At 38.1% G+C, this 18,620-nt stretch overlaps 1 protein-coding gene across 1 annotated transcript; it reads left to right on the forward strand.

The window, feature by feature from the left end:
- Nucleotides 1-361: 361 nt before the first annotated feature.
- tmc2a (transmembrane channel-like 2a) lies at nucleotides 362-17,582 on the forward strand. The gene is made up of 20 exons (XM_022204015.2): nucleotides 362-809; nucleotides 2,889-2,927; nucleotides 3,027-3,477; nucleotides 5,463-5,618; nucleotides 5,712-5,802; nucleotides 5,883-5,964; nucleotides 6,059-6,165; nucleotides 6,313-6,411; nucleotides 6,651-6,793; nucleotides 7,672-7,819; nucleotides 7,990-8,178; nucleotides 8,272-8,451; nucleotides 10,230-10,388; nucleotides 10,485-10,613; nucleotides 12,562-12,629; nucleotides 14,018-14,257; nucleotides 14,514-14,639; nucleotides 14,886-14,964; nucleotides 15,978-16,089; nucleotides 16,208-17,582. Exons 1-20 carry the CDS (start codon nucleotides 773-775, stop codon nucleotides 16,426-16,428), a joined length of 2,856 nt encoding a protein of 951 aa, XP_022059707.2. The 5' UTR covers nucleotides 362-772; the 3' UTR covers nucleotides 16,429-17,582.
- The last annotated feature ends 1,038 nt before the right edge of the window (nucleotides 17,583-18,620 follow it).

Below are 18,620 nucleotides of genomic sequence, written 5' to 3' on the forward strand. Positions count from 1 at the left end.
GATCACCTGTGTTCACATTCTGTAAAACAAAACATCACCTGGACTCAGCACAGGGCTTAAAGGCTGCGATCATCTCACCTGTGGGAACCGACAGGCGTGTAATGGAATCATTTAAATGTGAAAAATGAGCTCTACTCTATTATTTAATGAGGCTCGGAGGTGTCGCTCTGCACGCTTTCCTGCACAAGTCGCTGAAGCTGCTGTATCTGCTGTATTCCTGTTAAACACTAAAAAAACGTGTCTCCAGGTCAGAGCAAGGGATCCACTGATGAGAAACCCACACCTTCATTAAATCTTTAGGTCGTCTGGTCTTCTGCTGCCGTCTCTAATAACAAGACGGGTGAGAGTGTTTCAGGCCACTTTGGATGATAATGTGGTTCTTTACCTTCGTTTAGGGAGAAACCATTAAGCTAAATGCAGATTAAATCCTCACTGCACCTCTTAGAATCATCTTAAACCTGATCTTAACCACTGCGCTGACCTCCAGCTGTTTATCATCACCTCCATGTGGATACATTTAAATATAAAGGCCTCAGCTCAGGGAGAATGATGCATCTTTTCTGCTTGATAAGTCACGAGGATCACCTTTGCTTTCCAGAATCTGCTGCACCTGTCAACGGCAGGTCACATGCAGCAGTCGCCATAGTGACGGCGATTTCAGATACCTGAGTCTGGTGCTGGCTGGAAGCCGAGGCAGCCGGACGGATGGATAGTTAGAGGGTGGAAGCAGCAGAGGACACCAGGACAGAGAGACTTTTTATTTTTATTCATCATGCCAAGGAAAAGTGACGCCGCAAAAATGGACGAAGGTGAGTTAAAGATCAGAGGACTGGAGGAGTTGGGGGTTTTTTGTAGATTGTAATGATTTAAGTTGTGGTTTTCTGTGTAAAACAAGTTTGTACGAGCATTTTCTGTTCTAAAATGCACAATCTATTTACTTCACTGTGGATTTAAACTCCTTTGTGAGCAGCTATCATCTTAAATGTTTAAATGCCAAAGTTGTGGAGTCAAGTCATGGAACTTTGGCTTTCCACTACAGGACCAAAGTGTTTCTTAGTGTGTAGCTGCCATTAAAGGTTCTCCATTTGGTTCCATTGGTTTCCACCAATTCATCTGGGCTAACAAGACCTGGTCCTCTATCTAAATGAATGAGGAGAGAAGCTTAACAGCAATTTCAGTGCTCACTGGGACATAAATAATGGATGTCTGCTGAACACGTTGCATGACTTTGCACAAACAATGAGGTTTAAAATGTGTGGTTTTCTTTTTTACAACAGGTTATGCTTCCACTATTTTGTCAACAATTTTACATGACTAGGCCTAGGTTCGTGCTACAAGATGATTGGCTGGATATTTTTGGGGAGAAAAAACTGCCATCTTTGGTATTATGGAATCCTTCCACTCATTTCTATTTAAGATTTCTTTAAGTGTTTAAGTGGTGAGTTCGTCCCTTATAGCAGCTCTAGCCATCCCAGTCTCCACAAAATTGCATTCCTATACAACTAAACTACCTTCTCAAATATGCTTTGAAGGGAACGTTTTTTTTTTTTAAAAAATGATTAAAATAATTTCTCACCTACCACATGATGGGTTAGATATAACTTACTGCTCAGGTACAGAACAATTGAGTGGAACACCAAACAGCTGCCAACCATGCCTACAACTGAATTCTCCCAGGTTGAGTTGTGGAACTCTAGAGTGCGGTGGACCATCTCAAGTCTTTCCGAGGCTCCAACAAAAGCAAGTGATCACACAAATCAGGGAATTCAGTACCTGAGGGACTTCACCAAGCAAACAGGAACTCTCTGGGTGACCTGACACTTTTGATCCGTTTGACTCTTGCTCTTGAGAAAGATATTACTTGTTCAAAAGCTGTGACCCATCCATGAGAAAGAAGAAACGTCCAAGAAGAAAGAAAACTCTAAATGAAAACATACTGCAATAACAGCAATAACACACCTGAGTTTACTGAAGACGTTACTTTGCAGTAAATGCTAACAACACTTTGCTAGCATGCTCACGGTTGCAGTTCTGACATGTCCAGCATCTTAGCTTAGCATGTTGACATTAGCAAATTCAGAATAAACTAATTTTGAAGAATTAAGGCATCAACAAAGTTATTACAGTTCATTATATTGAGAATAAGAATCCAACAATTGGAGATGGTGGAAAGTGGCGGAGTGAGACAGATAGTGACATTAGGTTTAGCTTTTCACCATAAAGGGTTGTTTGAACTTTTACTGGAACAACCCCATAATTGACCATTTCAGCCTTTTTGTTGCAATTTTAACTCAGAATTTGCCAAAACAACAACAGACAGTAGTTCTATTACTTCAGTTTTATGAGTACATATATAATATAATAGAAAATAGAATATATAATAGAATAGAGGGATTATTATGTTAAATTTAAGGGTGAATTTTACATTGAAAATGGTGGTAGAGAAGACAAGACTATCACTCAAGGAAAACATTGTTTTCCTCTCCAAGTTTAACCAATCAGCGTTTGTCTTTGAGTTCAACCAATCAATTTTGAGACCCAGGTCTTTAAGAAGTATACCTTCCTTTGATTAGTGACTTTCTCCTTGAAAAGAGCCCCAAAAGAGGTTCTACAGGGGTGGTTCCTGCACTTAATGTTTCTCTAAAACCAGAACTAGTTCCTGTAGTGGAAAACTGTCGATTGCCATCTCGAGAGCCATGACTCCTTAAGTAGACTTAAACTGGTTTGACAAAATCTGACATTTTGGATGCCAAACTACTGAAATTTCTTTCTGAAATGCTTACTGTTGAACAGGATTCTAATAGAAGAAATGATACAGATGGATGTTCTCAAGGTTTGTTGAACACGCTGAATATTTGATTGTGTGTATTGTGTTTTTCTGTCTTCAGTTGGGATAGAGATAGACGGGGAGGTGAGCGACAGTGATGGTGAGTCGATAAAACAGCATTTCATGAAACAATGAGCAGCTGAGTCTGATCAAATGTCTAGAAGATCAAATGTGGTGCCACATGTGTTGTATAATGTAGACGGTGTGGCCCAGAGGAGAAACAACAGGAGGCAGGCGGCTGGAAGAGGAGGTGCAAAAGGACGAGGCCGAGGCAAGAAACCAGCCAGCGATGACGAGGATGAGGCGGACGAGGAGGAAGATGAAGCTCCCAGGGGACGAAGGGGAGCGAACAAGAAGAAACCAGCCAAGAAACGTGGTGATGACGACGATGACGACAGTGAGGACGAAGCTCCAAAGAGGAAACGAGGAGGTGCAGCCAACAAGAAGAAAGGAGGCAAAGCCCAGGACAGTGACGAGGAGGACAGTGATGCTCCGAAAGGAAAGAAAGGAAGAGGAGGGAAGGGAGGAAAGAAAGGAGAGAAGGAGGAAGAGGAGACTAAAGGGAAGAAGGGAGATGCCAAAGGAAAGGACAAGGGCAAAGACAAGGATGACGACAAGGACAAGAAGAAGAAGAAAAAGAAGGATGACAGGTAAGAAAGAGGAAGAAAAGCTATATGCCAGATAGAGTAAATATATATATTTTAACTCAGATTACTTTAATAATATTAGTACCAATACATACAATACAAATACACTAACCTGTGATCTTTTACTGAGTCATAATAGCAGTTTATAAACCACTACTCATGATACCGCACCTTAAAACAGTGCTAATTGCGCCACAAATAAATGTATGTTATTGGCTTAAATATGGCATTTTTCATCTTTGATAAAACTTGTTTTTTTTTCCAGCAAATTATATTATAATCTATGAATTACACTGACATATTTTGTTTGGAAACTTTACCCAACATTTAGCATCCAAAACAGGAAAGGTTCATTCTCTGAGGAGCATGAAAATGCTCAATAAATGATCCTTCGGTTAGAATTTGATATCTTCTATGGATTATTGCATGTATTCCAGCAAAACTTAGCAACTTAGCAAATTTCAGCCAATATTTAGTGTCCAAAACAGGTAAGGTTCATCCTTCAAGGAACATGAAATTTCTAAATAAATTATCTATCCGTAACAATTTGATATCTGTTATGTATTGATGCATGTGTCTCCAGCAAAACTGAGCAATTTCGCAAACTTTAGCCAACATTTAGTGTCCAAAAACATGTAAGGCTCATCATGCGAGGAGCATGAAATTGCTTAATAAATTATTTATCTGTTACAATTTGATGTCTGTTATCCTTCATGGAATGTTTCTCCAGCAAAAATGTTTGGGAATCTGGCAACTGACATTTTTGTTTTGAGAGGAATGCCAGCAGAACTCAACAAATTTAAAAAAGGGTTACCATCTGGCAACCATGACTTTACCATTCTGAAGCCATCAGTCTGGAATTTAGCTCTCACTGTCTTGGTTTTTGTGAAAATGTACATGACAAGCAAGATTTGGATCTGACTGAAAACCCCAGAACACGGAAGTGACTTCACAAGGCAACCATGCCTAAGACATACTCTGATTTGTTGTCAGTTTTACTCTACATGGGGCAATAATTTACAAAATTAGCATCATACTTTAAAGTAGGGATTGAGACTATAAACTCAACAGGAAAATGTTTACTGAGGTAACAAATCAAGTTAGAATTAGAGTCCTTTTCTCATAGACTTCTGTACAATCTAGCTTCTCTTTGCAATCCAAGGAGTCGCCTCCTGCTGGCTGTTAGAAAGAATTCAGGTTTAAGTCACAGATGCAGTCTACATCAGTCGTTTATATACAATCTTTGGCCAAAATGGTAGAAATGCACTCTTAATTAGGGGGTGATCCTTCAAAATGAAGCAATATCTGCTATCAAATTTTCATCACTGGCTGCACATCTCTGGAAGTCTTTTAGTTTTTACATAGTGGAGTGTTCCACCAATTTGATCTAAAATATCTCAAAACCTGTGTCAGATGCAATGTTGTTAAAGAGTAACTGAACAATCCTGAACTTTTAATTTTTGCTGAACTTCTTGTTGTCCTCTTGTGATGACATCTCTGATGGGTGGGATTTATGGATTTATCACAAGGGTTGAAATCAGTGCCTCAGTTTTCCAACAAATCAACAAGAGATTGTGAAAAAACAAAAAGCAATCTTCAAAATCTGAATTATGAATCTTTTAAGGTTATTTTTGAAAGCTTCCCAGGTGTAAAGTCTGTCATGTACATGTGCAGTGGGGGAAACAAAACAACATAAAGTCAAGCAAAGAAGCTGCAGAACTTTGTGGTTCTGGTTCTCCTGAATACATCCATGATCAATGATCCACAACTTTTACGCTACATTCATTCATCGTCTTAGGATAAATCTTTGGGTATTTCTTGTGCTTTTTATTCATGTTAATCATTTAGAGGTTTCTCTGAATGATTCCTAACAGGTTTTCTGACTCCTATATTGGGAACTGATGACTTAAAAAGAGATTTCTACATGGAAATCTGTGTATGAACTCTATGAACGCTCAGTCTCCTATCTCTGCCCATTTTTGTTTCAGTTCATCAGATTCCAGTTCAAACTCAGACGAGGAGGAGGAGTCCATGTCGGAGGGCGAGATGGCCCGATTAATGGAGGAGGTGGAGGAGAAGAAGAAACTGATCGCCAACATCAGGAACAAGCCGTGGAGGATGAAGCGACGGCTGACACACCTGAAGTTGTTTATTTCTCACAATCACTGGAAACTTCTCATGGAAGTAATATTTAGACTTGACTGTTTTACTGGGTTCTAACGAATGTTTGTTCACAGGGAGGCTCAGGCGTTTGTGGATAAGTTTGAAGGAGCTTTGGGTAAAGGAAAAGGCAGGAAGTGGTACGCTTATAAAGTGATGATGACGAAGGTGAGGCACAGAGTTCACACTTTCTCTGCTTTTGTGTATTTCTGCGTTCTCCTGCTATAATTTTCTCGTTTTTGTCTCAGAAATGGATCAAGTTTCAGAGGGATTTTGAGAACTTCAGAACAGCCTGTATCCCCTGGGAGAGGAAGATCAAAGAGGTGGAAAGTAAGTTTTGTTTACACCACAGCTTTCTTTACCGAATGAACAGCAATACCTTACAGATAGATGCTGAATAAAACATACGTCTCGATGTCTTTAGGCCACTTTGGGTCATCCGTGGCGTCTTACTTTATCTTCCTGCGCTGGATGTATGGCATGAACCTCGTCCTATTTGGCTTCACTTTTGGACTCGTGGTCATTCCAGAGGTGAAGTCTTTGTAATCCAGCTTCTGGGGGTTAAATACATCAAGAATAATGAGGATGCAATATATGTTGTTAGTCTGATTGCTCGGAAAAGGCTTATATTTGCATTTCAAGAACATAAAAGATTAAATCATTAATTAAACTTTCCAGGTCCTGATGGGTCTTCCATATGGATCCATTCCCAGGAAGACAGTACCCAGAGAAGAGCAGGACACAGCTCAAGACTATTCTGTCCTCATGGACTTCAATGTGAGTCAAATACATGATGAATATAAATGTTTTTTTGTCTTTATCAAATGCATTTACATACCCTGATGAATACAAACTAGATTAATGATGCAGCTCTTACTATTTTAGTAAAACAAAGAGTCCAAAAGTACAGAAATGAAGTTGATGCAACTACTAGCTATGGTGTGCAAACCAAGCAAAAAAACATGAGTGAGGACCAACATAAAGGAGAACATTAACGGCATCTCTTCTTCTCTCAGGGATACTGCAAATATTCAGTTTTGTTCTATGGATTTTACAACAATGAGAGGACCATTGGTTTACTAAAGTTCAGGCTGCCTCTGTCCTACCTGATGGTTGGGATCGGCACATTCGGCTACAGCCTGATGCTTGTGATTCGCACGTGAGTCTGAAGAACAACATCATCCAGCTCAGGGAACTGAATTTATACATTTGCCTTTTAGATATCTGCTGTCAAACATGTTCCGACAAATGCAAGAAAACAGGTTGCTTTAGGTACATCACAGCAGCTTCAACATTCAAGTTTTCACATTTGATTTGTTGGATGTTTTCACCAAAAACTGAGGATAGTTTGGTTCTTGAAAAATAGAAAGTTCTGGTAATATTTTCATTGGAAGATTTGTCTCAGTTCCCAGAGTTTTCTTCTTAATTACAGGATTAAGTTCTCTAAAGATGCACTTAAAATGTTCTTTTAGCGTACAACAAATGTGGCATTAAAAATGTCCCTTTGTGTCCTTTGTTATCATTGTGGGAACGTTTCATAGAACAGTGTTTTCAACAGCAACATACCTAGAATATTACAGGCAAAATGTTCCACCTTCAACCTTTTGAGGTCTTGATAACATCTTGAAAACATTTTTTTGAATTTTAGCTCAAGAATGTTCTTTTATTGTTATGTAACATAGTCTGACAACATCCTCCAACCGTCCTCTGAATATTAAAACGTTCAGCTTTAATTCATTTTTAACCTCATAGGAACATTATCTGAAATTATGAATGTCCTTAAAAACTTACTGATCATTAGATTAAAATGTTTTCTCTCAAACATTAATAGAATGTTGTGAGAATGTTCCCTGCTTGCTGAGAAGACATATCATAACTGGATAATTTACACATTCAAGGCAAACAAGTTTAACCAGCAAATACAGACATTTGGATAGAATTTTTGCAGTGGTTTAATTTATGCTCAACTGTGGAAGAAACAAGATTATTTTAGGATTGTCTGACCTTATAATGATGTTTTACTTGTTTGTTTGTCAGAATGGCTAAGAATGCTGACGTTGGTGGTGGAGACGGAGAGGAAGGAGAGTTCACCTTCGCCTGGAAGATGTTCACCAGCTGGGATTACCTCATCGGCAACGCAGAGACTGCAGACAACAAGTATGCCTCCATTACCACCAGCTTCAAGGTAACCATGGCAACCCTACAGACCACGAGATGCTCAGATATGTTTATGCTTACAAAACTGTGCTGAATATACCTTTTTTGTATGCTGTATTTTTACCAACCAGTGGAGCTCATGATAATGAAAGCGCTCTCTTCTAACAGTCAACCCTCTACATGTTTTGATAAGAACAGGAGTCCATCGTGGACGAGCAGGAGAACCAGAAGGATGAGAACATTCACCTGAGGAGGTTCCTCAGAGTCCTGGCTAACTTCCTGATCACCTGCAGCCTTGGCGGCAGCGGATACCTCATCTACTTTGTCGTGAAAAGATCTCAGGAGTTCGCCACCAGGGATGACCTCAGCTGGTATGAGAAGAACGAGGTAAAGATGCTTGTTTGTTGCAAATGCTCTGTTTGCATGGCTTTCATATTATAAAATATGTGAATTATTGGTGATTTTGGGCTGTTCGTCCAGCTGGAGATCATCATGTCTCTGCTGGGTCTGGTGTGTCCTCCTCTGTTTGAGACCATCGCTGAGCTGGAGGACTACCACCCTCGAATCGGCCTCAAATGGCAGCTTGGACGCATCTTTGCCCTCTTCCTGGGAAACCTCTACACCTTTCTGTTTGCCTTGTTTGATGAAGTCAACACCAAGGTATGTGTGAGTTTGTCTCCGCTTTCCAAACTGTCCAACTGGGCACATTTTCCACAGTTACATTATGGTTGCTTTGTTCCATGAGTGGCTTAAGGATGTTGGCCAATCAGTTTGTCTAAATCATACTTTGGTTCAGAGCAAGATAAAAGAACTAGTGGACAGAAATCTATCAATCTACTGTGAATATCCACATTTAATTTACCAGTTTTCCAGTTTTTACCACATCCCAAATACTCAAATTATTTCCAAAACTAGTTAAAAATGTCTAAAATGCCTTCAAATTTGTCCAAAACAACCTAAAATGTAAAAAAAAAAGACTCAATTTCTTTCCAGCATGAGCTAAAAATGTTCTAAAATGACTTAATTTTTTTTCCAAAAAACAAGTAAAAACTGTCTAAAATGACTCAAATCATTCCCAAACAAGTAAAAATACTTGTCCAAAATTATTTGAAATATTTCTAATACAAATTAAAAATAGTCTTAAATCACTTAAAACTTGTCCATAACAAGCAAAAAAATGTCCAAAATGACTCTAATTAAATTTACTTCATCATACATCCTTCAGACCCCCAAATTTTAAGGTACACACATAACATCTTGTACGTTTAAATGACCATAATCCTTCAACTTTGGGTTAAACTTTTCTAACTTCATTTCTGTATTGTGGACTGTAATGAACATTTTTGACCACTAGGGGACTCTGGGAAAATGCTACAGACTACTTTTATCCATAGACTGAATATGAAAAATGGGTGTAGCCTCCAAGTCTGAAAAGGAAAGCCAATAAAGTGACCTAAAATGACATTCTTTTTATTTACCAGCAGGGGGCACTCCTCTAGTTACAAAAAGAAACCAGATTGCAGAGAAAATGACCCTGTTTCTCACTTAATTTATTACCTCAGTAAACCTTTTCCTAATGATTTTATGGTCTCAATTTCTAGTTTTAAGAGTTTTTGAATACAACATGGTATATATTTCATAAATTGTAGTCTCATTTAGAGGAAAATAGATGATAAAGCTGGTTATGTTTAGGGCGAGGCTATTGCGTGGCTGACAGGTTGCTACTGTATAGATGCACATGATGTACTCGAGTTCACAGATTTACCCTCTCTGGTTATGTCTGGTTGCAAAAGATCGTGATGGTGAGGGCCAAATGCCAAATGTGAGGTTTCAAAGTCCACAAATCAACGAATAAGCAATTGGTGACGTCCGTGTTGTTGGACCTGTGGTTTTACCAGAATTCATCAAGCCCCAATGAGATCCTGCCTTCAGGCCTGATGTCATTTGAGGGCTGGACTAAAACTCTCAATCTTAAAATTTAATCATGGATGTATAAGGAAAGATGACATTGCTCTTGAGAAACATCTCCTAGTGATCATTTGTGGCATTTGAAGTAAAAGAAATCTGCAGCCAAAAAAGCTTTTTCCCATAGACTGCAGTTGTAAAAGAGTCATATGTAGGCTGGCCTTTAGTCTTTCTGTCCAGAAAGATTCCACATTTGGAAGACCTTCCCAACAACACCTAGAAAAATGAAGGGTTTTTTTATGCCCTAAACAAAATTTAAAGCTTATGGACACAGAGCATGTGTATGAAAGTAAACCTGGAAGCTACAAGCCAATTGTCTTTTGAGTCAGAAGGCACCATCTTTGGCGTCCATTATAAATTTCTCCTCAAGACATCCATGAATTTGACCATCTTTTGACCACCTTTCCTTTGTTTGCTGTATCTGTTTCCTGTAAAGAAATCTTCTGGCTGATTAGCATCTTTGTTTCCTTCAGTTGGAAGAAGAACAGGCCATAAAGAATGCCTCCATCTATGCCATGAAGGAATACTATGCCAACTACTCACGTTTGATGAACGACAGCGAGGCCACGCCGCCGCCGATGGATCCGGCTGATGTGATCAGAGGACCCTGTTGGGAGACGGCCGTCGGCATAGTAATGAAAATATAAACTAAGCTTAAACATCCAGATACAACACTTAATGTTAAAGAAGGCATTCGGTAAAACTAATGATAAACTGTGCTGTTGCAGGAGTTTGTGAAGCTGACGGTGTCGGACATCCAGGTGTCCTACCTGACCATCCTGATCGGGGATTTCGCCAGAGCCGTCATCGTCCGGTTCCTCAACTACTGCTGGTGCTGGGACCTGGAGGCTGGATTTGTAAGTCCGCCACATGCTGTGGTTTGAAATTTAATGTGGATATGACAAAGAAGTAGCCCACAGCTCCTCCATTCAGTGCTGTAGTGAGTTAACACTGCAGAACAGGCCTTCAGGACCGGTTAAGCGTTGACAGAGGATTAGGAAAAGTACGGGTGTTACTGATAAGATGAACAATGACTCTGTTCTATTCAAGCGTCCTAATGAGCCGTGACAGGGTGACGGTGAGCCAACGTCCACAATGGAAGCCTGAAACTGAAGCAGCTAAATGGATTCAGCCATCATTCATTTGGGTCCTTCCACTTAAACTTTGGTGACAAGCCAAAAATGACTTCTATTGAATTCATCGGCAGATCCAAAATATGATGTATTTTCAAGTATTATATTTTTATTTAACCAGATTAAAACAATCTAAAAAGACTCAAAAATAGTCCAACACAAGTTAAATGGTCAAAATTGCCTTAAAATTTGTCTAAAACAAGGTAAAATGTCCAAAATGACTCAAATTATGTCTAGCATGAGATAAAAATGGTCTATCATTACTTGAAATTTGTCCAAAACAAGCTAAAAAAATGTTCAAAATGACAAACTATTTCCAGCACCAGTTAAAATTTTTCAGATGCCTTAAAATGTGCACAAAACTTGCTAAAAATGTCCAAAAATGACTCTACTTACATACAACATGAGTAAAAAAATTGCTTAAATTATTTGAAATTTGTCCAAAATATGGACAAAATTGCCCAAAATTAGTCAAAAAATGTCCAACACAAGTTAAAATGCTTTAAAATGCTTTAAGGTTTGTCTAGAACAATCATAAAATATCTAAAATGACTCAAGTTATTTCCAGCATGAGATCAAAATTGGCTAAAATTACTTAAAATTTGTCCAAAACAAGTAAAAAATTGTCTAAAATGACTCGAAATGTTTCCAGTACTAGTTAAAATTTGTGTAAAATGCCTTAAAATTTGTCCAAAATATGCTACAAATGTCCCAAATATTTGAATTATTTCCAAAAAGAGTTACAAAATATCTAAAATGACTTGAAAATTGTCCAAAACCAGCTAAAAATATTCTAAATTATTCTAAATATTTCCCACATTAATAATTATTAAATCTCTGTGGTGTTATTTAGAAATACATCACTGAATCATTGTGTGACCATGTAAAAATCCAGGTTCAGTTTTATATAAAGTCAGTAGAATTAGTGCTGGTTGTAAAGCTAACCTGACAATAACTGGTTTTTAGAGTACTTATATTTACATGAACTTTTTTAGCTGCAGCTGTGTTGTCTTGGATGTATAACGTCTACACAGACTAGCTACCTGATGAAGTGGAGTAGCACAAAAAGGCATTTTAAATCCCTATTAATCATGTTCTGTGAAGTGAAATCTGCATGTTCTAAGTCCTTTTTCACACCAGCCATTCAGACATGAACTAATAGATAAACACAGGCTATTTTCTAGAAATTAAAGCTTCATTAATATTATTAGTAATGCCTGTATTTGGTCAAAATGGCTGCTGTGGGAAAGCTAAATTGTTTATTTGTCTTTTGTGACATCCTAAATGTGTGTCAGAATTCTATAAATGCCTTTCTCCTCCTCATTCAATAGATGAGAATACTCTTAAGGGCAGTTGTTTTCAGTGTCGCTTGTAAAATTTTGTACTTTGGTCAACAAATGCCAGCAAAACCAACAGTGATCCCATCAGTACTGTACTTTATGTTTCGTGCTAATTTGCAAATATCAGCATACTAACGCTAAAACTAAGATAGTGAACATACAGAAGCAACAATTCAGCCTCACAGAACCTTCAGCATGTCTGCAGCGGCCTCTTAAATCAATAATCACTAGAGAAATATGATATCCTTATTTGCTTCTCTCCCTGCCGACCTGTGGTTTTATTTAATAATTTTATCATTCAGGGAGCGATAATCGTCTCTGGTCTCTTTCAGCCGTCGTACGGAGAGTTCGACATCAGTGGAAATGTTCTCGGACTGGTCTTCAATCAAGGGATGATCTGGTACAGGCTGTGTTTTTACACTGAGCATGCTCAGTCTGCGCTGTGTGTGTTTACATGTTCAGGTGTGTGTCGCTGCGTGGATCCGGTATCACTGAGCGGACAGACAAAGCCCACAACTCTGCCAGCCATGGGCTTCAGGTTGCACTGGAGCGGCTCTGCGTGGCTTTATTATCAGCTCTATGAACAGAAATAGTAGCACTGGTTATATGATACGTATAGTAGTAGGTCACATTATTGGACACTGGAGTGTTTCTCCTTTTTAAAACAACTTTATTGCTTAAGTTTCTCCACATTGTATCATATTCATGTGTATAATTTTGTTGTTTTTCATTACAAACATTCATTTAATGGCTGGATTTTTATTGTGGCTTATGGACCTAATATATATTTATGAAAATCTGAGGTGTTAGATGGTGATGTCTATTTATCAGCAGATACAAAATATGATGTATTTAAAAATATTTGACAGGTTTTTAATTTGTTTTTTCATAACGAGTTAGAGACAGCCCAAAGTGGCTTATTTACTGACTGATTTATTTCCAGCATGAGGTAAAACTTGTCTAAAATTACTTGAAATTTGTCTAAAACAAGCTAAAAATTGTCCAAAATGACTCAAAAATATATCTAACACCAGTTAAAATGGTGTAAAATGACTTCAAATTTGTTCAAAACATGCTACAAATGTCCCAGATGACTCAATTTATATCTGCTGAGTTAAAAATCGTCTAAACCGACTTGAAATTTGTCCAAAGCAAGTACAAAATTCAACAAAATTACTCAGAAATATTTCCAGTACCAGTTAAAATGGTTTAAATTGACTGAAAATTTGTCCAAAACAAGTAAAAATGATCCAAAATGACTCAAATTACTATCCACACAAGTTAAAAATGATCTGAAATGACTTGAAATTTGTCCAAAACAAGCTAAAAGTGTCATTTTTTCCCATTTCTTTCCAACATGAGCTAAAATGGTCTAAATTGACTTAAAATTTGTCCCATCAGTAAAACATGTCCAAAATGACTCAAAATATTTCCACACCAGTTGAAAATGATCTAAAATGACTTAGAATGCATCCAAAACAAGTTGAAAATGTCCTAAATGACTAAAAATTGCCCCAACTTATGTTTTTCCCCAGATAAAGTGCATTTTCCTTAAGTTATTACTCCACAACTGATCAGAGTCCTTAAGTTGAGAGACTGCATTTAATTTTTTTCTGTTCAGTTTCATTTATAGAGCGCTGGTTTACAACATATGTCATCTCATATGTGTCAGGTGTTTTATTATAACACGACTATTTCCAGTGATTGTGCAGTGCTGTCATACCAAGTGCTTTACAGGAATAAACATCCTTTTACAATAAACGCATCATATTTACTGTTTCTTTTAAGGATGGGAGCGTTTTATGCTCCAGGTCTGGTCGGTATCAACGTCCTGCGCCTGCTCAGCTCCATGTACTACCAGTGCTGGGCCGTCATGGCCACCAACGTGCCCCATGAACGAGTCTTCAAGGCCTCCAAGTCCAACAACTTCTACATGGGTCTGCTGCTGCTCGTCCTCTTCCTCAGCCTGCTGCCGGTCGTCTACACCATCATGACGCTGCCGCCTTCGTTTGACTGCGGACCTTTTAGGTAGTACGAAGTACAAAAGTACCTAAAATGAAATAAATGAGAGTCTGTATGAGATGAACAAGTGCTAATGGGGTCGTTCCAAATGAATTCACTGAGTTTTTTAAATTATTTCTGCTAAAAACCTTTTGAAATATCCTTCTAAAAGTTCACAGATACCATTTTTAAATATCCATACTTTCAAGTCAATCAGAGATGGCTGAGCAGAAGGAAACTGATGATTTGTTGAAACACGAGTGTAACTGTGTTGTCATCGCAGTGGGAAATCAAAGATGTTTGACGTCGTCATGGAGACGATCGACCTGGACCTGCCGGCCTTCATGGGGACGTTGTTCAGCTACGCAGCCAATCCAGGACTCATCATACCGGCTGTACTGCTCATGGTGTGAGTGTGGACTTTGATTTTACTCATTTGAGTGAATTTCTATGTAGATTTTATCCACTCTTATAACTGCATATTGCACATTCCTTTGTAAATCTCTCTGGACGGCAGAAGTATGCTCAAAAGTGCTGACATGAAGGTGCAATTTTACAAATAAATATTGTTTCTGTGTCAAGTAAGCAAGTTAGACTCTCAATGTTGTCTTAGAAGTCACAGAAAAATACAAAATCTGTCATCTCTCCTCTATAGACTGGCTATTTATTATCTGAACTCAGTGTCTGAAGCCTACAAAAACTCCAACATGGAGCTGAAGAAGAAGATGCAGATGGTGAGTAGATGGAAATAATATACAGAGTGGTGCTGCTTTAGGACTGCAGATAGCTAAAATGGTGGAGAAAAATTATTACTTCACCTCCAGAAACAATCATTTCAGTTGGATATTTGGTCAGGTTGAATGTTTTTTGCCCTTTCTTCATTACAAGACCAAGACTTTAATTTGTCCTGAGATTAAACCTTGTAAAACCAACGACTCTTTAACTCAGTGAGTTCTTCAACAGCCTCAAAGCAAAAAACAAAACAAAACAATGATTTCCAAGTTGAGTTAAAAGTTATCTAAAATGACTGAAAATATCCCCAACACCACTTACAAATGGTCTAAAATGACTTAAAATTTGTCCAAAACAGGCTAAAAATGTCCAAAATGACCAATGATTCAACAATTCAGCACCAGTTAAAAGTGGTCTAAAATGGCTTAAAAGTAGTCCAAAGCCAGTTCAACCTGTCCAAAATGAGTCAAATTATTTCACACACCACTTAAAAATAGTATACGAGTCAAAATATTTCCATCACCAGCTAAAAATTGTCTAACTTAAAATTTGCCCAAAACAAGCTAAAAATGTCCCCAAAAAAACCCTCAAATGATTTCCAACACAAGTTACAAATTTTCTTAAATGACTTGAAATTTGTCCAAAACAAGTAGAAAATTGTCTAATATTATTCAGAATATGTCAAGCACAAGTTTAAAACACTCCAAACATGTCCAACACCAGTTAAGGCAGTCTAAAATGACTTCAAATTTGTCCAAGTAAGCGAAAAGCGTCCAAAAGTGTTCCTGTTTTGGGTCAAACATCTCATTAAAGGAACCGTTTTGATAACTTCTACCACACTGCTGTTGGTCTTTATTTAACTTTTTGTCCACATTTCACACATAAAAACCAAACCCAGCAATAATTAATCCAACTAACAGGCATTTTCTATGTATCCAAACCCTGTTAGATCTTATTTTGGTGCCATTGAGCTCCAATAACTACTAAAACACATTGATGCTCTGTTTCTGTTCAGGCTCGAGATGAAGAGAAGAACCGGAGGAACAACACGGACAGCACCAACCAGGTCATGAAGGACCTGGAGGACCTGTTGCCCAACCGATCCCTGGCTCCTCCACCAGAACCAGGTCAGTTTCCTCCTGAATGCACTAAAACATGAAACACTGAAAGACTTAGTCTGTTGTGGAACTAACATAAATACCTGGAACTCTAAGGATTGAAACATTTCCTTCTTTATCCAAACAGAAAAACCTCCAGAACCGGAACCGAAGCCGACTAAGACCAAACCCGGGGCGGCCGGTAAAGGTGTAGACCTGCAGAAAGACGTCGCTCTGGCTTCACCCAACCCCAACGCTCGAGGGCCGGTGAGTCGAGCACCGGGACCAAGAGGACAGGGACCAGGACCTAGACCTGGACCTGGACCTGGACCAGGTCGAGGCCGCGGCAGAGGGCCTCCTCCAAGATAACAGTGTGAGAAAACGACATTATTGTAGGTTGTTTTTATCACTCAGAACTCCTCTTTAAAGAAGAAAAACAGGTCTAAACACATTCAACAGGCTTTTCTCACATAGTGGCGTTTAAAAAGGAACTCTATGAGGTTTTCTTGTTTCCTTACTAACATCAGCAACAAGTTTTTTTCTTTACACTGTGGCCTGAAGTACAGTTTTGCTACTCAGTGCTCTAAAAACCTCAGTTTTGTCTGGAGTAACCTCTAAAGTCCAAACAAAGACTGTGTTGATCTGTGTTTATAGGTCTGTTGGCACCGTGTTGGGCTTTTTGGAGAACATTTATGACCCAAACATAGTCTTTTGGTTCAAGGTTATTCATCAGATACCAGGAGCACTCGCTTGTTTTTTGTTTTGCCTGGTAGGTTTCTGTTGAAATCTTGCATCAGAACTCTTTAAATGTGATTTAATAAGCTAATATTTGGTTTCCTCCGTCTCACAGGTTTCATTAATGAATAGTTTTTTCTCATTTGTTGAATGCAGTCACTTTAACTGAACCTTAAATTAAGATCTTTATTAGTACTCCATGTACGTTTTGAGCTTGAATAAGCATTTTTAACCCTATTTAAAGGTGGAGTAAGCAATTCCTGAGAGAGTTTGCAGATATTTGAGTGTTGTATTTTCAAGGCAGCAACACCAACAAATGAGCTAAAAGCGACCAAAACAGAAAAGTTCCAGCCTTAACTTCATGGAAGTGGACACTTTTTTCTTATAGTTGAAGGAAAGCAAACATTAGAATATAAAATGTCATCAATTGTATGAAAAAACATGCTTAAAGTGGGTCATCGGGCAATTTTTAGGAAAAAAATTTAAGTTTTTAAAAATCTCTCAGTAAGTATTTGACACATGAAGCTAAAAACCAACAGTTAAAGTAAACAGAAGAAGCCGTGTTAGTTGTTCAGTGATTAAATGTCAGTTTGTTGATAATACTGAACACATTTCTTCGCTGTTATAAATTTGGTTTGTTCATAATCTTCAGGTAAGCACAGTTTGTGGTTATGACTGATGTTCATTTTCACATTCAGACTATTTGGATTTTTTTCTTACTTTTTCTTACTTTATAATTCTTTGTATGATTCTGACTTTCCAATAAAGTTTAAAATCTTTTAATAACATTTGCCGCAGCTCTGTTTATATCCATTTATTTCTCACAGTGGTGGAGGAAGTTTTCAGATCCTTCACTCAAGTAGAAATGCTAAAATCTGTAGAAACACATTTTTGATGTGGACATTATGATTTCATAATAAAATAACAAATCAATTGTTAACCAGATTCCAACTGTAAAAATAATTATTTTTGGCACATAAAATGTTTGTAAAATTATATTTTTAATGTGATTTTATGGTCAAACTTTGGAAAAGAACAAATTATAATTTGTAAAAAATTACTGTAATTTAACAACCTGGAAAAATCAGAATAGGATTTTTTTAAGTCCTCTTTCAGTCCCTAATGTGCACAATTTTTCTTGTATGCATATAAAATATACATAAAACATTTTTTCAATAAAAATACATATAAAATAAAATATATGTGATATATTTTGGTGCAAAATAATAAATAAAATATTATTTATTAATCAATGAATAATACATTTTTAAATTTTAAAAACTTAGAAATGAAAAAACTTTTTTGAAATATTTTTTTTATGTGGATACTATTTAAAAATTTGGCCTAAACATAAGATCTAACGAGTAAATAAACCTTAACTGAACCCAGTAAACACGTCCTCTATAGAGGAGGCAGAGCCTGAAGACTCGGGGGGATCTTCGTCCATATCCGTGGCAGAGGTCGCCGAGGTAGTTAAGAAGCTCCTCGGTGGCAAGGCACCAGGTGTGGACGAGATTCGCCCTGAGATGCTGAAGGCTCTGGACATTGTTGGACTGTCCTGGTTGACATGTCTATACAATGTCGCGTGGGCATCGGATACAGGACCTGTGGAGTGGCAGACTGGGGTGGTTGTCCCTATTTTCAAAAAGGGGGACCGGAGAGTGTGTGCCAACTACCGCGGTATCACACTTCTCAGCCTCCCCGGGAAAGTTTACTCTAGGGTGCTGGAAGGGAGGCTCCGACCGATAGACAATTCAGGAGGACACGTTTCCAGTGGGTGTTGGACTCCGCCAAGGCTGCCCTTTGTCTCCAATCCTGTTTGTGGT

The sequence above is a fragment of the Acanthochromis polyacanthus genome, chromosome 18 (genome assembly GCF_021347895.1).
Source record: "Acanthochromis polyacanthus isolate Apoly-LR-REF ecotype Palm Island chromosome 18, KAUST_Apoly_ChrSc, whole genome shotgun sequence".
NCBI classification, from domain to species: Eukaryota; Metazoa; Chordata; class Actinopteri; family Pomacentridae; genus Acanthochromis; species Acanthochromis polyacanthus.

Excerpts from the sequence above, each read along its gene's own strand:
- tmc2a (XM_022204015.2), top strand. The coding sequence starts at position 773 with ATGCCAAGGAAAAGTGACGCCGCAAAAATGGACGAAG. Across the intron at positions 3,478-5,462 it reads AAGAAAAAGAAGGATGACAG|TTCATCAGATTCCAGTTCAA; the intron begins GTAAGAAAGAGG and ends TTTTTGTTTCAG. Across the intron at positions 12,630-14,017 it reads TTCAATCAAGGGATGATCTG|GATGGGAGCGTTTTATGCTC; the intron begins GTACAGGCTGTG and ends GTTTCTTTTAAG.